Consider the following 20,959-nt stretch of genomic DNA (forward strand, 5'->3'; position numbering starts at 1 on the left):
CTTGACTTTGTTTCAGGACTACCTGGGGAATCTTTAAAAGATTGCTTTGATTTAAAAAAAAAAATTTAAAGGGTGTGTGGATGTCTTGGCCTTATCACCAAACTTTCTATTTCTGGGGTCTGGACTAGGATCTGAACAAGAGTATCCACAATCTTTCCGTTGCTCCATCACCCACTGTTCTAGGCTTCTCTGTTACTCATTGTGGTAGTGTTAAATATGTGGTATTGAGCACCAGTTCGTATACATCTTACACACAGAAGTAAGGCTTTGACAAGACAGGGAGGGCTTCATCCTATGCCAGTGAGTTTTACTGCAAAGCGAGGACTGCAGAACCCTGATCTACAAGGCTGCGGAGAAAGACACACAAGCCATATTTAACTTCCGTCTTATCTTTGATAGGCATAAAACAGACCCACGGACTTACCCACAATACAAATGATTTGTGATCGTATCTGCTCACGGAGAAATCAACATTGAGTTAGCCTGTACATGCCTCCTGGAAGCGGTAAAGTAAAACACGGAATGCAATGAGGGCTCACGGGATGACCTCAGGACACTAAAGCCTGCTCTGGTACAGAACCTGACAAGACGGCTGACATAAACCCCCCTACCGGCTTATCTCAACCTTTCAAGGGCTGCCCCTCAAAGGAGGGGGCGCACAGAGCTGACTCCTCATAAATCAATGACGGCCACATCTAATTTATAGTAGAAGGCATGTTCCTGTGACTGATGGGTAAGAAGGGCAGACTGTGTATTTCAGAGTTGAGTGGCATGAATAAGCCATCAAAAGAATCCTCCTGAAGGTAAAAGTCTTAGATATATCAAAGCCATCCCTTCAGGAGAGGTGACCACGCTGTCGAGGCAGAACACTTGACAGACCTCTACTAGAGCATTCAAATATACTCTGCTCTATAACTGGCAAAAACGAAACAAACAAACAAACAAACAAACAAACAACAACAACCACCCAAGCTGTGGGAACAGGCTTTTCCCAGGCTGTAACCAAAACTCCTGAGTTTGTAGACAGTGTTGTATATGAGCTGTGAACAAATATTTTTGGTCATGAAAGCCTTAGTGTGTAGCAGTATCATTAGGACTGTTTCTATTGGGACGTCCAAGATTTAATCAGCGCCATTTTCTCTTGAATTGCTTATTGTGTATGGTGGGAAGCCATGTGATTTTTTTTTTTTTCTTTTCAGCTCAGAGGTTCTGCTGGAGGGAGCTCTTTGAAGCCACTGCCTTGGGCCCTTGCAAAACCAGGAGGAAGTGAGTTCTTAGAAGCTTTGAAGATGGAATTATTAAGGTTATAACGACAATGGCACGTGGTGGCACATGCCAAGAAAAGCATGTTAACTCCCCACCCCCCAACCCCTGCCTATAGCTAATATCCTGTTATCTGATTGTCAGTGGTTTGTAAAGAAGGGGCTCTCTGCCCCACCTCCTATAAAATACAGTTCTGTATGCAACTGACAGACTGTAATAAGATACATACTTATTTTCACAGCAACGGCAAAACCAAAACCAAAAGAGATATAAGTACACTGACCAAGAGGCAGAGGAATAAAATGATGTTTTCTGGGCACAGCAGGGCAGATACATATATGAGCTCACAGAAGTTGTGACAGCATGAGCCTGTCCTCTCTAAGCTCAAGCCAGACAAAACACCAAGTTGCAGGGGGGAGGTAAGCATGGACTCCAACCTCTGGCTGGGAAGCTATTAGCAACCGAGAGCTGCCGAGTGAGTTGGTTTTCTCTAAGTATGTGATCCTAGTAGGATGACCACACTCGAGGGGATGGCCCACACATAGGAGTATTTAGTCAGCATAAGTCAGACTGGACTGCTGTGTGTTTTAAGGGGACAGTAGATTGGGTGAGAAGGGAGTGGAGGTGGATCATTGAGGACTTGAGGGAGGGTCTGAAAATGACCAAAATTTTTAAAATGATACAATTCCAAAACCAGGACTTTTTTAAAAAAAATATCTCCATGCTACCACGACAAAGATACCTCAATACAAATATCAGTGAATACAATTCTTCACACTCCTACACACATAATATACAACACATCCACGTACAAATAAATATTCCCCTCTGGGTTAACTCATCCATGAACATACAAAGCAAAAGAAGGATTTTGTGTTCTTCTTGTTCTGATGAGCACAGCCATCCATTCAATGAAACCTCAGAGTCTTTTTGTAAAGAACCATAAATCCCAGACCATACATACCCGTTCTGAGCTATGACACATCTGTGGCTCCTAGGGATGGGTAAGTCAGGTTGAGATGAATAAGTTGGGAAGCCAATGAAGTGTCTGAATCACCTGGAACTCAGGAGGCCCTGTTTGCAGAAGGAAGCCAAGAGGAGGAAGGGATAATGGAGGAGGGTAGCGAGTACACAGCTGGATGATCTGGATGGACCCAGCTTTGCTGGATGCTAGCATCCTAGTGGAAGAGAAGGGAAAGCAGAGGGAGGTGGAAAGAGAGAGAAAGGGGTAGGAAGAGAGGAGGAAGGGAAGGAGGGAGGAAGAGAAAGCAAGTTGGGGGGAAAGAGAATGGGAAATGGATGGATTGATAGGTAGATTAAATCCATTCCGGAAACATGTGTATTTATATACATAGGCATACATATACACACATGCTTATACATAAATGTCATGTGTGCATATGTGTGTATGTGTGTGTGAGTGTATGTGTGTGAGTGTGTGTTGTAGTTTGAATGAGATATCCCTCATAGTACTCAGGTACATGACCAATCAGTGCCCAGTTGGTGGTATTGGTTGGGTAGGTTTAGGAGGTGTGGCCTCGTTGGGGGAAGCACCTCCCTGGAGGCGGCCTTTGAATTCTCAAAGACTCAAGCCATTCACTCTCCTGATCTCTGCCTGCAGCGCAAGAGGTGAGCTCCTGGCTGCTTCAGCTGCCATATTTGCTACCTGCTACCATGGTTCCCTGTCAGGATGGACCCTTCTCTCTCAGGAACCATAAATCCAAATAAACCCTTCCTTGTATAAGTGACGTTGCTCATGGTATTTTTATCACAGTGGTAGAAAAGTAACCAATTCTATGTACATACATATGCATGCATTCACACAATTATACACACACACATACATACATACATACATATATATACGTTTACATATATATATATATATATAGATAGATAGATAGAGAGAGAGAGAGAGAGAGAGAGAGAGACAGAGACAGAGACAGAGACAGAGATAAAATGGCCTAAACACTGCAGTCCCAAGTAGTTCAGGTAAGCTGTACATCACTCGTTCTAGTAACCCTGAATAGTAATGATTATTGGTGCAAACATTCACTCACAAAAGCCCTTGAACCTGGGCTATTGGAAGGAAGACAGGGTAAGCAATAGGTTTTTATAATATTTAAGTGCCAGTCAACATTTTAGCATTTAAGATCTGAAGTGACAATCTTTTGTCTTTTCTTATTTTTTTTTTTTTAACCAGGCACTTCCAAAAGACTTGGAAAAGTCAATACAAAGGTTCAAGTCCTACTTCTGAATAATCTGCCAACTCTGGGTAAAACTTGGGTGTTTGTAGTTTAATAAAGCAGACAGCCCCAAAAATGGCCCCAGTCGGGGCCTAACTGGTAACTTTTAACTTCTATTCTGTCCTGGTGCCGTGCTAGTACTCAAGAACGCCTGGGATCTTAACAAATCAGATTTTTACGTTAGGGAATTTGATCCTGCGGGGGGGGGGGGGCACCATCTTGAGCATCCATCTTCCTTGCCACCTAACAGACATGAGGTCCTATCAGCTTACCGTGGAGCAGTCAAGCTCACAGTGTATCCTCGAGGGATGTGCCTGACTGTGCAGGGGGCCACGAGAGGAGCCAGATCTTCTGAAGACACAAATCTGAACTGTGACCTATCCCTTGATCCCCTCCTCCTCCCCCTCCTCCTCCTCCTCTTCCTCCCCCTCTTCTTCCTCCCCCTCTTCCTCCTCCCCCTCTTCCTCCTCCCCCTCTTCCTCCTCCCCCTCTTCCTCCTCCCCCTCTTCCTCCTCCCCCTCTTCCTCCTCCCCCTCTTCCTCCTCCCCCTCTTCCTCCTCCCCCTCTTCCTCCTCCCCCTCTTCCTCCTCCCCCTCTTCCTCCTCCCCCTCCTCCTCCTCCTCTTCTTCCCCCTCTTCTTCCTCCCCCTCTTCCTCCTCCCCCTCTTCCTCCTCCCCCTCCTCCTCCTCCTCTTCTTCCCCCTCTTCTTCCTCCCCCTCTTCCTCCTCCCCCTCTTCCTCCTCCCCCTCTTCCTCCTCCCCCTCTTCCTCCTCCCCCTCTTCCTCCTCCTCTCCTCTTCACCCTCGATCAGCTTCCTTCTTTTATTCTTTCTTCCTTGATAAAATGTTTCCTTTCCCTGCAAGATTCCCAACTTTTACAGTAAGAGGGTTGCCAACACCAAAGAGATTCTTTTCCTGTTCTGACAGGCCTGCCTGGAGAGGCTTCAGGATTTGGTCGGGGGGGGGGGGGGGGTGGTGGTTGGGGGGGGAAGAGTTCAAGGGCCATTTCCTGCCCAGACCACCTCCTAGTTCAAAGTCAACAATCCAGCAGAGCTGCTACTGTATGGCAAATTCAGCACTTTACCACCCTCTTCCTCACCCTCTGCCAGCCGCCATTTCTACTGAACAGATAAAGAAGCCCCGAGGCTTCAGGAAGCAAGCCCAGGATGCCCCACCGCCCAGCGCCCTGGAGTCGAGTATAGCTGGCAGAGCCATCCAGAAGGAATGGTGCTTAATGGCTATATTATGACACGCAGGCAGCACAGAGGGAGGCTGGGCCCTTCTGACTCTCATGGGAGACCCCTCAGGCTTGTCTTAGCTACTCTAGAGTCCTACTCCCCCAAGCCCTGCAAAAACTTTAGTCTTTGGAGGGAAAAGAATTTTTTTTTTTAAATTTGGTTTGGCCTTTTGCTCAGAGCGTTGATAAAAGCAAATAATTCTATTCACAAATCATGTCTTAGAAGAACACAGAGGAGAAAAGCCAAGAAAATAAAAGGGTCTTTTTACCCTTGATGAATTGAATAATAGCCTAAGAAAACATCTTTGATTTGGGTCAGCCTGTATTAAAAAACACACAAATACAACCCAGTCCTAATCTGTGATTTCACATGATCCTCTCAAGTGACCATGAAGTTCCAAGTGGGTAGATGTAATTCAACAACCCCTGCAAGCTAGCAAGGCCCTGCAAAGCGGCAGAACCACGGGCTAGGGGCATTTAACACCAGCCCTTTCATGAATGGAAATCGGCTTTCTAAAGATAACTTGGCAGGCGGTGACCAGCAACAGACAACTCGGTGACAGCTTTCGGAGTTATAAAATACTTTCGAGAAGGAGACATCAAAGCTCCCTGCCACCTATTCATATCCGATTGCTTCGAAAGCTCCTTGCAGGGACCCAGGTCCAACTGAGAACGGTCACTGTAGCCCTCACAGGCTGCAAAGGCCACCACTGAAGAAAAGACACATGTGACTTCAGGGCAGCTGGCCATGAGCAGACAAAGGAAGGAGAAACTAAAAGAAAGCGAGTGACAAAGTTAGATGGTAAGCAGGGGATACGAATGGAAGGGATCCTTGAGGCGGCCTTGGTTGTTGTAACCGCTCTGCTGGAGCCTGTAATACAGCTGGGAGTGGGGACCATATGCCAACACCAGACAGAAGACTCAGCAACAACAACAAAGCAGCCTTTCGTTGTGGTCAGCCAGTCTCTGTGGAAATTATCAAAAGTCAGCAGACCTGTGCGCTATAGAGGTGAATGGACACACGAGGTCAGTGACGGTGTGTGTGTGTGTGTGTGTGCATGTGCTTTCACTTGATAGACATGTATAAAATGGAGCCTGGTCTAGACTGAGTTTATTAGGCAAAAATATATTATCTCCAATGAGAACAAACACATGGTCATTGGAGAAGTCAGATACAAAGTATCTTATGCCTCGCAATTATTCTCTTATGCTAAAACAGGAATCCTGGTCTAATATGTCAGTTAGAAGTACAATTCTAAAACAGGAACAGTACCAATTTCATCTTTTAGATATTCAAAATGCATGTTAGTGTATTAAAAGTTATGGAATGGCCAGGGGCATAGCTTGGTTGATAGAATTCTTAGCTCACAGAGTCCTGGGTTCAGTCCCCAGTACTACAGAAAACCAGATGTGGTGGCACACCTTCAGAGGTATCGACAGGAGGACCAGAATTTCAAGGTCAGCCTCAGTAACATAGGAAGTTTGTGCATTGCCTGGGGCACGTGAGACTCACCATCTCTCTCTGTCACACAGGGGAAAAGGCTTGGGACGTAGCTGCTGTGGTAGAGTACCTGGCTAGCATTCACAGAGTCCCAAACTTAATCACTAACATTACATAAAACCAGACATGCTGGTGTATTTCTGCTATTCCAGCACTCAAGAACTCGGGGGCAAAGGGATCAGAACCTCAAGATCTTCCTCTGCTCCATGGGGCATTTGCAGACAGCCTGGGTGCCTAGCTTTCTTTAAGCTCGGTAAGCATGAAGCTCTTGCCTTAGAGGTTGTTTTCACACATAGGACACAGTACAAAACTGGGGGAAAGCACTGTTTCTGTGACTGTCTGGTCTCCATGAAACTATGTAGAGATCTTCTTTAGAGGAAAAAAATACCCGTGACCCAACACGATGGAGAAAAGTCTAGGCTTAAACAGAATTAAGCATCTGTCAGTGATGCAGGACTCTCTGACTCAGGGACATGCTGGTGCACTCTGTGGTACTGAAGGGTGCCATCCGGTACCACCTCGCCCAGCCTCTCCCTTTTCTGAGGCTATAACTTGTGGGTGCTTTGTTCCTGAGCTCTTATGAGCCACAGCTTAGTGCAGAGTAAGATGGGAATTTCTACATCTAAGAGCCCGTTGCTGTTTCTCCTGCGGGTGTGTCTAATCCACAGTCCATGGGCTATGTGTAGCCAAGCAGAGCTATGAATTCTAAACTCACTTAAAAAAATCAGGTTGGTATGAGCATTTTTGTGGTTGTGTGTGTGTGTGTGTGTGTGTGTGTGTGTGTGTGTGTAAAACTGGATTACATGGCAAAGCATGGGCTTTGTAGATGGACAGTGTCCCATTACAGTCTCAAAACATTAGATACTAGCCTGGAGAGATGGTTTAGCAATACACAACTGTTAAGTATACTTGCTACTATTGCCGAAGACCTGGCTTTGGGTTCCCACACCCATGTGGTAACTCATGCCTGCCTGGGACTCCTGTTCTAGGAATCACATCTAACATGTTCCACTGGCCATTTTGGACAGTGTATGCACACAGTGCCCATTTGTGTATGCCGGTACTAACTCAATACACAGAGAGTAAAAACATATCTTGCTTTCCAATAAAAGGTTAGGCACTTCTGTCAGGGCATGTTAATGGCGGTTGTGTCCTCCTCACCCAGGGCTTTACACACTGTACTCAGAAAAGTGTCTGCCAGGACAGAAGTGATAAGCAGCCACTGGATGAAGGAACCAATTTGGTTTCCCCACACATTCCCAAACATAAGTGCTCACAGTTAACTTGTTCTCAAATACTAAAACACAGCAGAGTTGTTCAGGAAAACTATGATTCTGGGTTCAAGTTCCAGTTTTGTGGAAAGGAGCCCTTTAGCACCTCAGGCAAAGCTAATCCAGTGGGTCATACTCGGTAGTCACTTTTTTTTTTTCACAGAAGGATCCTGAAAGTAGAGGGTTTTAAAACATTAAAATCTTCAAAGAAAGACAAAGTCTGACAGAAAAGAGAACTAAGGATCGTAGGTGAGATTCCTAGTTGATTAGTTTGACAGGAAGGTGAGGTCTCCTTCCAGGAGCCTGGGTTGGCTGATGGTCATGACCCTCCTCGTCACTGTAGAGGGCGGATGGAGGAGGTTGCATAGAGGAGAAAGAACAGCTATGGCAGGCAGCTGTAGACTGGCTTACGATGTGACCCCAGGGTTCCATGAGAAAGGCTGCAATCCCAATACACTTGCCAAGTTTAAGGTCACCAGGGGGAATGGGCAGTGGTGACCCAGAACAGTCATTTGGTTTTAAGAACCAAGAGTGCCGTGCAAACCTAATGGATTGTAAGATTCGTTTGCTCCTAGTTCTACAAATGATTGCAGGTAAGGAACAACCCCCTGAACTCTTTAAAGCTAATTCTGTCAGCTTGGTATGGTAAGTGTACATTCCAAAAAAAAAAAAGCATCAGAAATATTTTAAACACTGGGTAATTTTGAACCATTCAGGGAAATCCCCTGCTAGAAACATTCCAGCTGGAGTGGGCACGCCTACCTTCCTCCTGCCTACAAGAAAAATACATGTATTTCACTACTGTGATTTTACTACCCTTCAGCTTGTCTTCTGAGGCTTCCCTAACAGGCTAGGTGGGAGCAGGCTGTTCCGTTGGCATTTTGCTAGATCATTTAAGGGTAACTGATTACTTCCCTAATATATTCTGCGACTCGCTGGGAGATGGCGATCACATCTAAAGTGATCGTGAAGCCAGTGGTCTGGCCCCACTCTTAAGAACGCCCAGGCTTTACCTGAAGGTATCTTGTCTCACAGTACCATCCACGTCCTGTCAGTGTCTGCATGAATGGATGAAGAATGGCATGGCTCTTCCAGCATGCTAACATTTTGACGAGTCACTCCAACAAGTGACATCAGGCTATCTGCTGAACTTTTGGAACATCTACAGTGTTCTCAATCCATTGCCACATCTGTCAATTAACCTTAGGAGAGTTAAGAGCCTCCCTCTTGGCCAGCAATGCTTACCAGTATCTATAGGTAGCTAGAAGAGGGAAAACAGGGCTGTTCTCTGTGCTTATCCAGTGGTTCTCACGTGACTTGCTTTTTCAAAACAAAATAGATGATGTCAGAGTTTGACAGCCACAGTGGGAAGACATTACTATCAAGGTGTTCTGTTTAGAATTGTTTCTATTCACTGAGAAAGGAGCACACACCAGTATTTAAGTTGAAAAAATGTATTCTGTATCTTGTCTCTGTATAGTAAAGATTATTTTAAAAAAACACATAAATGGCCAATAAGCTTTAAGGTGGCACTTCACCCCATTAGCCATCAGAAAGACATAGGCTACAGTGTGGTACCCAATGTACACCTGTAAAATGAGTGAGACGGGAAAGGCAGATAGTATCAAGTGTTGGCGAGAATAGGAAGTGTCCAGAATGTTCTCACATACTATTGGTTGAAGTGTATATTGGCACAACCATTTTGGATAACTGATTCACAGCACCTGCTAAAGCTTCACTTATGCCTATCCTGGGAGCACAGAAACTTTACTCTTAGGCACGTACCCTACAGAATGAGAACACAACAACAGACAACAAACAAACAAGCAAACAAAACCATCATGGGGGTCCTCATACCAGGAAGTACATTATGATTCTATGTAACAATTTTCAATAAGCATAAATAAACCATGAATTTCTTTAGGGCGTGGTAGACAGGAACAACTGAGTTCCCTTCTCCAGGCACTAAAAATGTCCTGTTTGATCTAGGCTCACATATATGGGTGTAAACTTTGTACACATTAGTCAAGTTATCCCATGACCTTTTCGTTTACATCTTCTGTATGTGCACTTTAACATTTCTATGCAGATACCACCCTTCAACACACGGTTATGAAATTAATGTGGATCAGGGTCACCACTTGCTAGTGAGAGTTCCATCCTCTCTCACTTTGGTTCTAAGTGGTCTGCTGGATTCCATAGGTGTTTTATGGGGGTGGTGGTGGTGGTAGCAAACTCAAGGACAAATATATTTGGTTGTTCCCCTGCCTCTTAATTAATAGGCTCTACCAGGGTGACCAAATTAGATTGTTGGAATCAGATGCCTGGAAATTATAAAAATCTTAGATATCATCTCACACCACTCATGAGAACAAACCAGGACCCAGTGATGTCAAGATAACTAAGTCCAGACACCTCTTGCAGAGTAGGGACAACCTGCGCCTTCCACAGGGCAGACCCCCGTTGTCAGTTATTTCTTTCATACTTTTGGAAACTGGAGAGTTTTAACCTACTTCATTCTTCGGCCTTAGATGGTAATTTGTTCCCAGTTCAAAAGTGAACCTCTTCCCCAGAAAAGATAACCTGATGTCTATCCTGGAGCTAGCAATTCAGACTTCCTACCCCTCCCCCAAAGAGCAGAATTTCTGAGTGCTGAACGTGGAGAGGCTGCATTCTGTAAGAAGGAGCCGACATCGAGACTAAAGGAGCACATCACACATAAATCATTTCCTGTCTATAAGCCTGGGGTGAAATTTCAGCAGTCACTTCTATTTCTATAACATTTAACACCCTTATCTATTTTGTATACGTTGTGTACGTGTGTGGGTGTGGGCTTGCAACAGCATGCGTGCAGAGGTCAGAGGGGTTGGTTCTCTTTTTCCATCATGTGCGTCCCAGGGGATTGAGCCCAGGTCACAGGGCTCGACAGCAACCATCTTTACCTATTGAGCCAACTCATCGGCCGTAGTCGTGGATCTAGAGATGAGGAAACTAAGGTACCAGGAGAACCCTACTATTCAGTGCTGGTTTGATAATGAGAACTGGGTCCACAGCTGTTAATTGTGAGCACTTGGAATGAGATGGTTTAAGGCTTTGTGGTGGAGGGAGCGACCCTGGAAGACTTTTGGAAATTGGAATAGGCAGAGAGTGGGAAACACAAGGAGAATGCCAAAACCCAGTAGAAGACTAAACACACCCACACACACACACACACCCCAAAGGATGAAAACTAAGATGTAACCATGCATGTGTGTGCAAACGTGTGTGTAACCTTGTCATAACACCCAGGGAATCTCTGAGACAGTGATCATTCAAATGAATCTAGATTAGCTGGGTATTGCTAACTGGTTTTATTTTGGAATTTAAATACGCTGAAGAATATGATGGTTGTGGTTATGGTTTTGGCTGGATTTCAGCATAGCATGTGGGGAAAAAAAACTTGAAACTAAAAAAAAAAAATCTTAACCCTTGAGAATATGGGAGCCCTCGTTCACCCCAGCCCACTCCCAAAGCCACGCCTCTTGCTTGGCCAAGCTGTATCCCACATGTATATCATCAACTAACTCCCAACTAGGCCTTCTCAGATTTTCCTTCTTCCGGCCATGCCTCGGCATGATCACCACGTGTCTTCAATACCAACTCTGCTGTCAGTCCAAGACACTGTTCCGTGGCAACAGGAAACGAAAGCCTAGGGTGCCATTTACTGCCTTGTACACTTGATTGGATTCTCAATATAGTTTACATGGATACTCTTGGCCCAGTGTTTGACACAGAAAGAGTATACAGAAAGGAAATCAGGCTTGTCCCAAGGGCTTTTAAACGTCTTGCCTCCCTGAGTGCCATGCGTTATCTTGCCAGTCCCACACATTCCTCCTCTGTTCTAAGAGGATACCCTCTGTAACTAACACACCACCAACAGAATTCCAGAAGGAAAACAAAGGACCCCCCCACCCCACCATGATCTCAGCATGTTGAAGGTAGGGTAACTCAAGCTGCTGAATACAATTTTAGATCAAAATGCAGTTTCCCCCCTTTCAAAGCAATGGAGACGCATGTAGTCGGTGAGATTTATAGAATGCCTGGTCTCCCAAGACGTTCCAAAGCGAATGGCATCCATCAAATTAATTTCCTTGGGGATCGTCTCAAACATGGAGAATGAAAGGGCCCAGGCCATTAAACATCAAAAGAATGTTCTAAATGCTCATTAAAGTTCTATTATATTTTCTTTTTTTTTCTCCCAGAGACCAGATTAGATTAATTCAATTAATCTAATGTATAATTATCCGTACTATTATACGTATCAAAGCTGACAGTGTAAATGTGTGGCGTTGGCTAGAGGGAGCTTAATGCATCGGACATCTGTTCATTCAAGTTATACAAAACACGAAAGGACGAGCTCTGTTAGAACGGCGCAGACTTACCAAGCCGGCACACGTAGACACAGCAACAGAGGACAGGCTGTCATTTCTGATAAATCCCTGATACAAACACTGCTGTACCACCGCAGGCTCCCGAGTCTCTGAAGCACCATCCTTTCCAAGTACCTGGACTATAAAGTGACTGCTCAAAAGCGCCGAGGGCTTAAGCTCTAAGTGTAGATCCTGTCCAAATGCTGAAAAGCGGTAGTGCACGGAGCTGCTGGCACCGTGTGCCGATCGCCTTTTCCTGTTGTGCAAAATGTCGTGCGAAATATATGACCCGCCCGAGTCCACTTCTACTGGCACGACAAAGACGTAATCTGGAATGGAAAAAGTTAGCTGTCAGCACCCAGCGCCCAGGATGCCAAAGGGCCACTTTCCAGCGGCCTGCCCCAAAGCTCACAAAAAATCCTCGCTCCGTGCATCTAACAGTGAAGAGAATTCAGAGAGCCTCACCTGCCCTGCATTAAACTACAGAGGCTACAGCTGGGGCTGGGGCTCGGGGGGGGGGGGGCAACACTTGCCTAGCATTAAAAACAACAACAAAAAAAATCCTACAAAAACTAAAAGCTAAGTGCAGTTTTGATAAATTTCAAAGATATTTGGGTGAAAGGTCAATACTCAGTCTGAAAAGAAACACAGGGACCCTTCATATATTAGCCATGGAGCGTTGTATGTAATTGTTTATTATTATTATTACTATTATTATTATTGACACAAATCAATATAAAGGGCGAATTTGATTGATAGTCTTGTCTAGGTTGAATCTGGAAACTTCCCTAGTGGAGTTTAACGTGTGAATGACACAAAATATGTTGTTCCTGAAGGTTCCCTTGATGCATTAACAAGGGGCAGGCAGCTCACTCTTGCAGTGCATGAGGCTGGCTACTCCTGCCAGGATTTGGGTCTCCCTTGGTATTTCAAACACCTTCCACCAGGGACTCTTCTGTTTAACCCGAGGCCTAAAGTACAAGCTCCGCAGAAAGCATGCCTCCAAGACCTCAGAAACATCCCAGGTAGAGGCTGACGATTTGAACTGCTCAGACTTGTTGGAGGGGGTGTGGCGGATCGGGACACCTGGAAAGGCATGTTTAAAAATGCCTTCCCCCTGGCTCCCCTGAGCAGCACTAATTGCTGTGTGATCTGGGGGGTGTGTAGGGGGAGGTGGGCCGTGAGGAAACAATTTGCTGTGGGAAAGAGCAAAGTCAGTACACTGTTTTCTTTCACAAAACTTTGGAAATGAAAAGCATCGTCCCAGAAGATGTGGAGCATGCCCAGTGTGAATTAAAAAGAGAGAGAGAGAGAGAGAGACAGAGACAGAGACAGAGACAGAGAGACAGAGACAGAGAGACAGAGACAGAGAGAAAAAGAAAAAAACAACCCTTCTGGGTTTCCACTTTCTAGGCACAGAATGGGAAACTAATTTGGAAAGTGTTTAGAAAGATTCCGAACAACTAAGAGGCATGTTTGAGTCACTTGGGTCCTTGGCTTGCAGAAGAGAAAGGGGGGTGGGGGTGGGGGGAATCCCCTTTCTTGAACAGACAACAACAACAATGAAACTAAAACAAAAGATGCTAAGGGGTCAGGGAGTCTTACAGTGTGTAGGGATCAATTCTCGACAGTCTAAATGTATTCTGATTGGGCTTAATTAGCAAAGACATCTAACAGGACAAGAACACGCCCCTGCCCTGTTTCTTTCTGGACCATTTGTGACTTTTAAGGTGTGGTCAACTCTTTCATGGTTCTCTCATTTTCTCCCTTTCTCCTTTAAACTAGAAACACCCTATCGTTGACATATTTTCAGAAAATAAAAGAAAAAATGCATTTCCCTTCTCTTTCCCTTAAAACTGAGCCGCACGAGTTTTAGTTCTCAAAAATTCCTGATATGTTTGCTCTGCAGGTAGGTATGTAGCTTTTGATTAAAGCCAGCCTTTCTCTCCTTCCTTTTTTTTTTTTTATTTATTAAAGGAAAAACCCGTTTCTTTCCCTATCTACCAGTCATACCTAACAACATAATAACCTTTTCCGACATATGTTCCAGACAGTTTCTACAGTGTGTGTTTCTTACCTCCTTGGGCACGACCATCTGAAACTCCACCTGCTCTTCCTTGGAAGATCATGTGGGGTGTCTGCCAAATCATCCAGACCCCTCTCCCCCCTGCCTACCCCAGACACCTTCTACAAGTTTGCTTCCAAGAGAGGAACAAACAGGCTGTTGGTTTCATTCACTCCTGTCTTGGAAAGGGGTTGCTGAGAGGTCCTCTGTAATAAAATGATGTGCTGTGCTAGCTACTGATGGTCCTTTCAGAGGCTGGGAAATGTAACTCAGTAGGCAGAGTTCTTGTCAGACATGGGCTCGCTCCTCAATGCTACATGAACCAGGTGTGTTGGGCAAGCCAGTGAAACCAGCATTCCGGAGTTGGGGGTAGGAGGGTCTTAAGGTCGAAGTCATCTTCTCTGTAGCTAGATTACATGAGCCTCTGTCTCCAAAAACAAAATAAAGAAGTCCTTACAGGCCATGCCTGGGACAGAAGGGTTCTCTGGCCATTACATCCTGGTGGAATAGGAGGGAAGTTTTAGAAACTTAAGGCTCTGACAGAGCATTTCTGGGTCTCTTGTCCTCGGAACACCCATTCTCTGGAAGCTTTTGCCCATAATTCTAGCAGCTTTCAATCCCAGAATGAGCCCTTGTTGTATCAGGGCAAGAGGACTCAACTCTATAAAGATGAAAAATTTAGAATCCCAAGAAATGCATGTTGGCCTGTAGTAAAGTCTTGCTAAAGAGCCCTGGGCAATCATCAATTGTCTTCCTGCAAGACAGTGGGAAACCCTGAGAAACAAGGGTTTCCCTCTCAGGGAGTTCTGTGTAGTTAATAAATGAGAAAACCGAAGCCTGCGATGGATCTTTGAAGTTGGGGGACTTTAGAGGCAGGGGAAAGAAGGACTTAAAATATCTTGTGCTAGGGATTTTCACCAAAAGAAGGCATCTTTGGGCATCCAAGCCCAGTCAGTGAAGAGAGTGGGAAACTGGTAGTAGGGGAAACGGGCAGAGGTGGTGGTGGTGGGGTAGCAGGGAGGGGAGCTCACCTCTCTCAACCTTAATCTGTGGCTTTCCCAGAGGAGGAAGGAAAGGAAGGAGCCTTTTATCAATTTCCCACCCGGTACCCACTTCCTTTCTAATTTCTTACTTATGTTCGGATTATTTTTCTTAACAAGCCATCTGTGAAAGAGGGAAATTATTTTCTCATCTATGTGACTTGCAGCTCGAGGCACTGATTTTCTGATAAGCTCACAGACCTTGCCACTCTTCCCCTTTCCAACCAGGGAGCCTTTCGCTCAGACAGCACACACCTGCCAGGTTAGGAAGTGCTCTTTTCTCTAACACAAAGGGGACCAGATGCTAGGGGGAAGCCCTTGCGGGATGGCGGAGTACCCACAGAGATCAAATACGAACCATCATTTAATCCGCTGCCACCGCTGCTGCCGCTGTCACTGGCTAAGGCGACGGCCACCGAAGCACAGCAGAGGCAGCACAGCTGGAGCGCCTGCAAGAAAGAAAAGGGTGACACCGCCGCGTGAGCAGCGCCGCGGGGCGGGCGCCTCCCTCGTCCCGGCTGTGCGGCGCGCCCCTCGGTGGTGGCACCTGCCTTGGCCAGACGCGCCAGTCCCGCGGGCCCCCACGGCGGCCCAGGACCGGCGGCCCGGAGGGCGCACAGGAACAGGAGGGCGCACTCCATGGTCAGGTGCGGACGCGGCGACTGGGGCAGGCGCGCATTGTCCCCCGAGGGCAGCGGAGCCCCAGGTGTGGCGCCAGGTGCGAGTCACCAAGGTCGCTCACATGGCAGCACTGGAGCCTGCGAGCCTCCTCCCTGCTCTGGCCACGCGGGCCTGCGGCGCTTCGGGGTGCAGAGGGGCTCCCAGAGCCGAATCTGCAGCACCCGTGGCTAGGGAGCTCTGACGGTGATGCTCGCGGATCTGGGCGCGTGTCGGTATCAGAGTGATTGTGTGCGGCTCGCGCAGAGCAGCGCCAGCTGGCTCCCCCAGCGCGCCAGAGCTGAGCGCCCGCCTCTCCTCCGCGCCGTGATTGGCGACCCGAGGCTTCCCCGGGTTCGTCCGAGCTCCTGTGCGGCAAAGAGCGTGGGATTTCTGGGACTGGGCTCCGAGGGAGGGGACAGAGGGGGTGGGGAGGCCGGGTGGGAGTCAGGGGGAGGGAGGGACGGACGCACCGCCAGGACGGGAGGGCTGCCCTCTGGGTCCGCCTTGGGATCCTAACTCAGGCGCACTGAGAGATGAGCTGAGACGCTGGAGGCTCAGGTAAGAGGCGAGAGAGTCTTCTGGTGATGGTGAACAGACCCAGGGTTTATTGGAAACTTTCTGCAGTTTTCTCTCTTGTGTCATATCCCTGGCCCTTCCCCGACCAGGTGGAAATCCTGAAACTTTGATGAAGAAATGGACCTGAAACTGGATGCACTCAGGGTCGCCCGGCTGCCTAGAATCCTGCCAGTAACTAGTCCATCTAAGGCAGCTTGAAGAATGGACAGTGTGCAGCGAATAACTAGTCACTGTCCCCGGTGTGCGAACCCTCCCCGCACACCCCTGCTCTGAGATGGCCTTTTCCACACTCTTTTTTCACAAGTTGAATCTTGTCCCCAGACACCCAAACCCCTTTGTATTACTCCTAAGAAACAGCTAGTGGTGGCCATGCGGTACCTCCTATTCTGTAGGGCTACCCAGCCCCTCGATGCATTTGATTCTTTTGATCTCTACAGTTTATAGTGAGGAATGAAATAATTTTTCATAGGCCAGAGGGAAAAGACCTTCATTGGGTAGCTGAGTTATAGTAAAACAGTAAGAGAAACATGTGGTTGCAAGTATCATTAAGGAGCACAGATTCTTAAGCCAGAGAGGATGCAGTGGTGAGAGAGGAGGGAGAAGACTTGTCAAACATGAGACATCTCTTAGAGATGCCACTGGAGGGGAGAAAAGCCCCAAACAGTAGGTCTGTTTTACAAGAAAAAGGGCACTAGGGTCCACCAGCTAAGAGAAGGGAAACAGCATCCACGAAGAGCTTGAAGTAGGAAAGGGGTTTTTTGCTATGCTGGAAGTCTTAAGCAGGTCAGAAACAAATCCATCTGCTGGTTAAATGAGAAGGGCCCTGGAGTGTTGGCAGGAGATGTATAAAGCCTGCAGGTATATTGGGTGTAAGAAACCATCAGACTTTGCTGAATGTGGTGAATGTGTGCTATGTGCAGATAGGGAATATCAGCTCCCCAAATCAGCCAATAGGAAGCCGGGTGAGCACATAGACAGATCAGAGGTCCTGAGGCAAGTCAGAGAGGAGAAAGTTGGGTTACTATTGCCAGCATCAGGGTGTGCCAGGATAGAGATCTTAGACCAAGGGTGGTAACAGGAGATAGCCCTGCTCAGTTCCCTGAATGCCAGTTAAAGGAGGTCCGTGCCAACCGTAGAAGTGATAGGTTAATATGCATGATCCAGTTCACTGACTGCAACAGTGACTGAATGGTAAACGTGGGCTGGTGAATAGGTGCTGGAAGGATGAGGGGGTGGCTTCAGAGTGAGACATATCAGGGCTCTGTAATCACTGGGGTTTCCTGAGGGCCCCTGTCTTATAACATGATAAACAGGGATCATAATGATATGTCTAAAGATTATCCTAAGAACTAAGTATATTTTTCTATGCATTTCATAAGTAGTCTTTAAAGGTAAGAACAGAAGATATTTCCATTACTTTGTGCACTATGTCAAGTGAAACACATTCTATGTTAAGTTACATGTGCATCAAACTTGCCTGCAACGCTGAGCCAGGAGCCATTGGGTGGAGGACCCGGAGATGAGCATCCAGCAGATTATGACATGGGGTGACAGTGCCTTAGGTGACTTCGAGGAAGAACCGGATACTAAAGGAAATTAGACATCAAAGACATAGAGTAAAAAATTCACCCCACCATGTCACTAACCAACAGGCTGAACAAGAAAGGAGGACCGGGGTCAGTGGTGCTGTAAGTCACCATACCAAGTAAACTCAAAAGGAAACTGGAGGGACAAATGGTCTACCCACAATCAGTTCATAATAATTGTGTCCCTGAATAATGTTCTTCCTGGGACTAAGATGAGTTTGTTAAAAAAAAGTATCCACATCACTTCAGGCCCCCTCTTTTTGTGACCAAGTTCAAGGTTAGACTCCAAGGAAACAGCTCTAAGTTACACATTCTATGTTACGTCTCAGTCTAAGGGCTACTATGTTTGGACATGGGCATTATAAATGTCCAGGGTTGAGAACGGGACCCCCGTTGAAGGAATCAGAGAAAGGACTGGAAGAGTTTGAAGGGGCTCGAGACCCCATATGAACAACAATGCCAACCAACCAGAGCTTCCAGGGACTAAGCCACTACCTAAAGACTATACATGGACTGACCCTGGACTCTGACCTCATAGGTAGCAATGAATAGCCTAGTAAGAGCACCAGTGGAAGGGGAAGCCCTTGGTCCTGCTAAGACTGAACCCCCAGTGAACGAGATTGTTGGGGGGAGGGCCGTAATGGGGGGAGGATGGGGAGGGGAACACCCATGGAGAAGGGGAGGGGGAGGGGTTAGGGGGATGTTGGCCCGGAAACCAGGAAAGGGAATAACATTCGAAATGTAAATAAGAAATACTCAAGTTAATAAAAATAAATAAATAAATAAAAAATGTCCAGTGTTAAGCAGTCTCCCTCTGTCCTGTAACTATGAACCAGTACCACTCCGAATCAGCTGCTTTTCTTAGGACTGTGACAAAGTACAAAGTATCAGACAAAGAGGGAGGGTTTGTGTTAGCTCATAGTTAGCAGGGATACAGTTCATGGCATCAGGAGAGATAGGCAGCTGATTACATTGTGTCCAAGGATAGGAAGCAGAGAGAAGAATACCTGTATTGAGCTTACTATCTCCTTTTTAGTCAATCTAAGATTCAACCCCCCCTGGGGCCTGATGCCAACCACAGACTGAGGTTTTCACCTCAACTATTAGCCCAATCTTCTAGATTACTAACAGCCACATAGACATGCCTACAGGCTCACCTTTAAGTGATTCTAGATCCTGCCAAACTGTCAGTCAATATTAACCACCCCATATACACAGTTAGGACAGGCGTCTAGATGTTCCCAGGGTGGAGGTGAGGAAGGTATTCCCAAGGTGATGACATGAATACAAAGTGTAGTTCTTAATCTTAATCTCTTCTCGATCAACATGGAGTCATTGAGTGCCCGTCCAATGAGGTCCTCAACCTCCTTATGAACCTAACGTAGGTGGTTCATCCACTTCGGTGTCTTTCTGGTTCTTATAAGATCAACAGATCTCAGTCTGAGACTCATTTCTTGTAACACTATAAATATAGCAATCAAAATTCCAATTGTTTTCATGTACAGGTGAAAGCATCCAATTTCTCCTGCAAAACAGATACACAAACATTTGCAAAGCCCCAACTTCTGGGATGACGTTTGACCTTGAGTTTCCTTAAGTACTGGGCCTGCAATATGTTTGCACTACCTCTAGATGGCGACAGAGAGTCATCAGCATGGCATCCAGCCTTGAAGACCAGGATTTTGTAGTATTTCTAAGTCATTTGGAAATACTTTGAAATGTTTAGCTGATTTTAAAACTATAATCTAAAACACTGTAATAACCATTGAAGTTCATAAGAAGTCAATAAATATTTTCCAATCTTAGTCCAGAACATGGCATGCAGATGTCATTCAAATGTGGAAGAAGAAACAGAGGAAGAGCTAAAGGCAAAGAAATCAGAAACAGAAACATTGGACATAGAGGAAAAAATTTAATATTTTCTCTTATTACCCTTGCTTTCAAATCAATGGTAAAGTCTAGATGCTGGTTTTATATTTAGTGACATAAACTTAACCTTCTTATTTTGCAGAGCAATACGTCTTTGGTAATATATCTCTTCCTGTCCAGGTCAAGAAATATGAGAAAAACCCTATTCGCTATTTATACTGCCTATTGTCCCTGATCCATAAAGGTGCACATATCCTTCTCATAGAGCGAACCATTTCCCAGCTCACCATCGTTAGCTTTCCGAGGTAGCCACCTCTTGATTTTCACCCCTCACTGCTCAGCCTCTCAAAAGCTGTATCAAATAGCTTGCTAGGTTTTATTGAGCCAGTGTGTACCTCACAGTTCCTAGACATTCATATCTTGAGGAAATTCCCACCATCTTGAAGCGATGAAAAAGAGAAACCAAGAAGTCAGACTTATTTCAGCCCAGCAGTCAAAGGAAAACGAAAGCCCAGACAAGCGGGACTAGGCAGATGTTTAGTAAAACACGTAAGTGGGGGTCTGATTTCAGAGCCCCCAAAACTGTAAAAAGCTGGGTGAGGTAATGCAGACCTTGTAATCCATGTAATTGTGCGCTCTAAGACCGGAGCTGGAGACAAGAGGATCTCTCAAAGCACACTAGACAGCTATCCTGGGAGTCAGGCCATGAAGAGACCCTGTCCCAAACAGAAAGTAGGAAGACTGGAAAGCTCTGAAGGACATCCGAGGTTATCCTCTCACTTCTACATGTGTGTGCTGTACACACATGCACCCATACCCACAAACATATCACCACGTGTGAGTATAAACACAACAATTCTTCCTTCCCCCATGGGAATCCTACCCTGATATGGATGTAACTCCTTGGAGACCTGGAAAGTAGGAACACTTCCTGTTCCTACTTTCTGTATCTCAGAAAAGAGACCTAGGTAGCAAAGTTGTCCTTAAAATCAGTGGGGAGGGAAGAGAGTTCCCGACTCTGCCTCCTTTATAATCAAATGACTCCGAAAGATGAGGAACACCAAGGAGGAAGTTCAAACCAAAGAGAGTTTATATTGCTACAACAAGTTAGTAGCAATATAGCAGACAGAAACCCTGGAGTTTAACATCTAATTTTCTAACTAGAGGTCATCCAAAACAATTTAGCAAGTCAGCCCTGGGCAGAGAGGCCTGTAATCCTAGCTACTTGGGAGGCTGA

At 46.0% G+C, this 20,959-nt stretch overlaps 1 protein-coding gene across 3 annotated transcripts in view; it reads right to left on the bottom strand.

Annotated features, from left to right (window-relative positions):
• The window catches only part of Adamts18 (ADAM metallopeptidase with thrombospondin type 1 motif, 18), a 152,908-nt gene extending 137,143 nt beyond the window's left edge, over window positions 1-15,765 (bottom strand). For 2 of the 3 annotated variants that reach the window (XM_087594887.1, XM_087594888.1), the window contains exons 1-2: window positions 15,390-15,765; window positions 11,939-12,255 (exon numbers count right to left, since the gene is read on the bottom strand). In XM_087594887.1, coding sequence (XP_087451013.1) covers window positions 11,939-12,255; window positions 15,390-15,672 — 600 coding nt within the window. In that variant the 5' untranslated portion in view covers window positions 15,673-15,765. The remainder of the gene's footprint in view (window positions 1-11,938; window positions 12,256-15,389) is intronic. The other variant, NM_001191944.1, reaches the window with a different exon arrangement.
• Window positions 15,766-20,959: the final 5,194 nt, after the last annotated feature.

The sequence above is a fragment of the Rattus norvegicus genome, chromosome 19, assembly GCF_021556685.1.
Source record: "Rattus norvegicus strain SHRSP/BbbUtx chromosome 19, alternate assembly SHRSP_T2T, whole genome shotgun sequence".
Taxonomy (NCBI): Eukaryota; Metazoa; Chordata; class Mammalia; order Rodentia; family Muridae; genus Rattus; species Rattus norvegicus.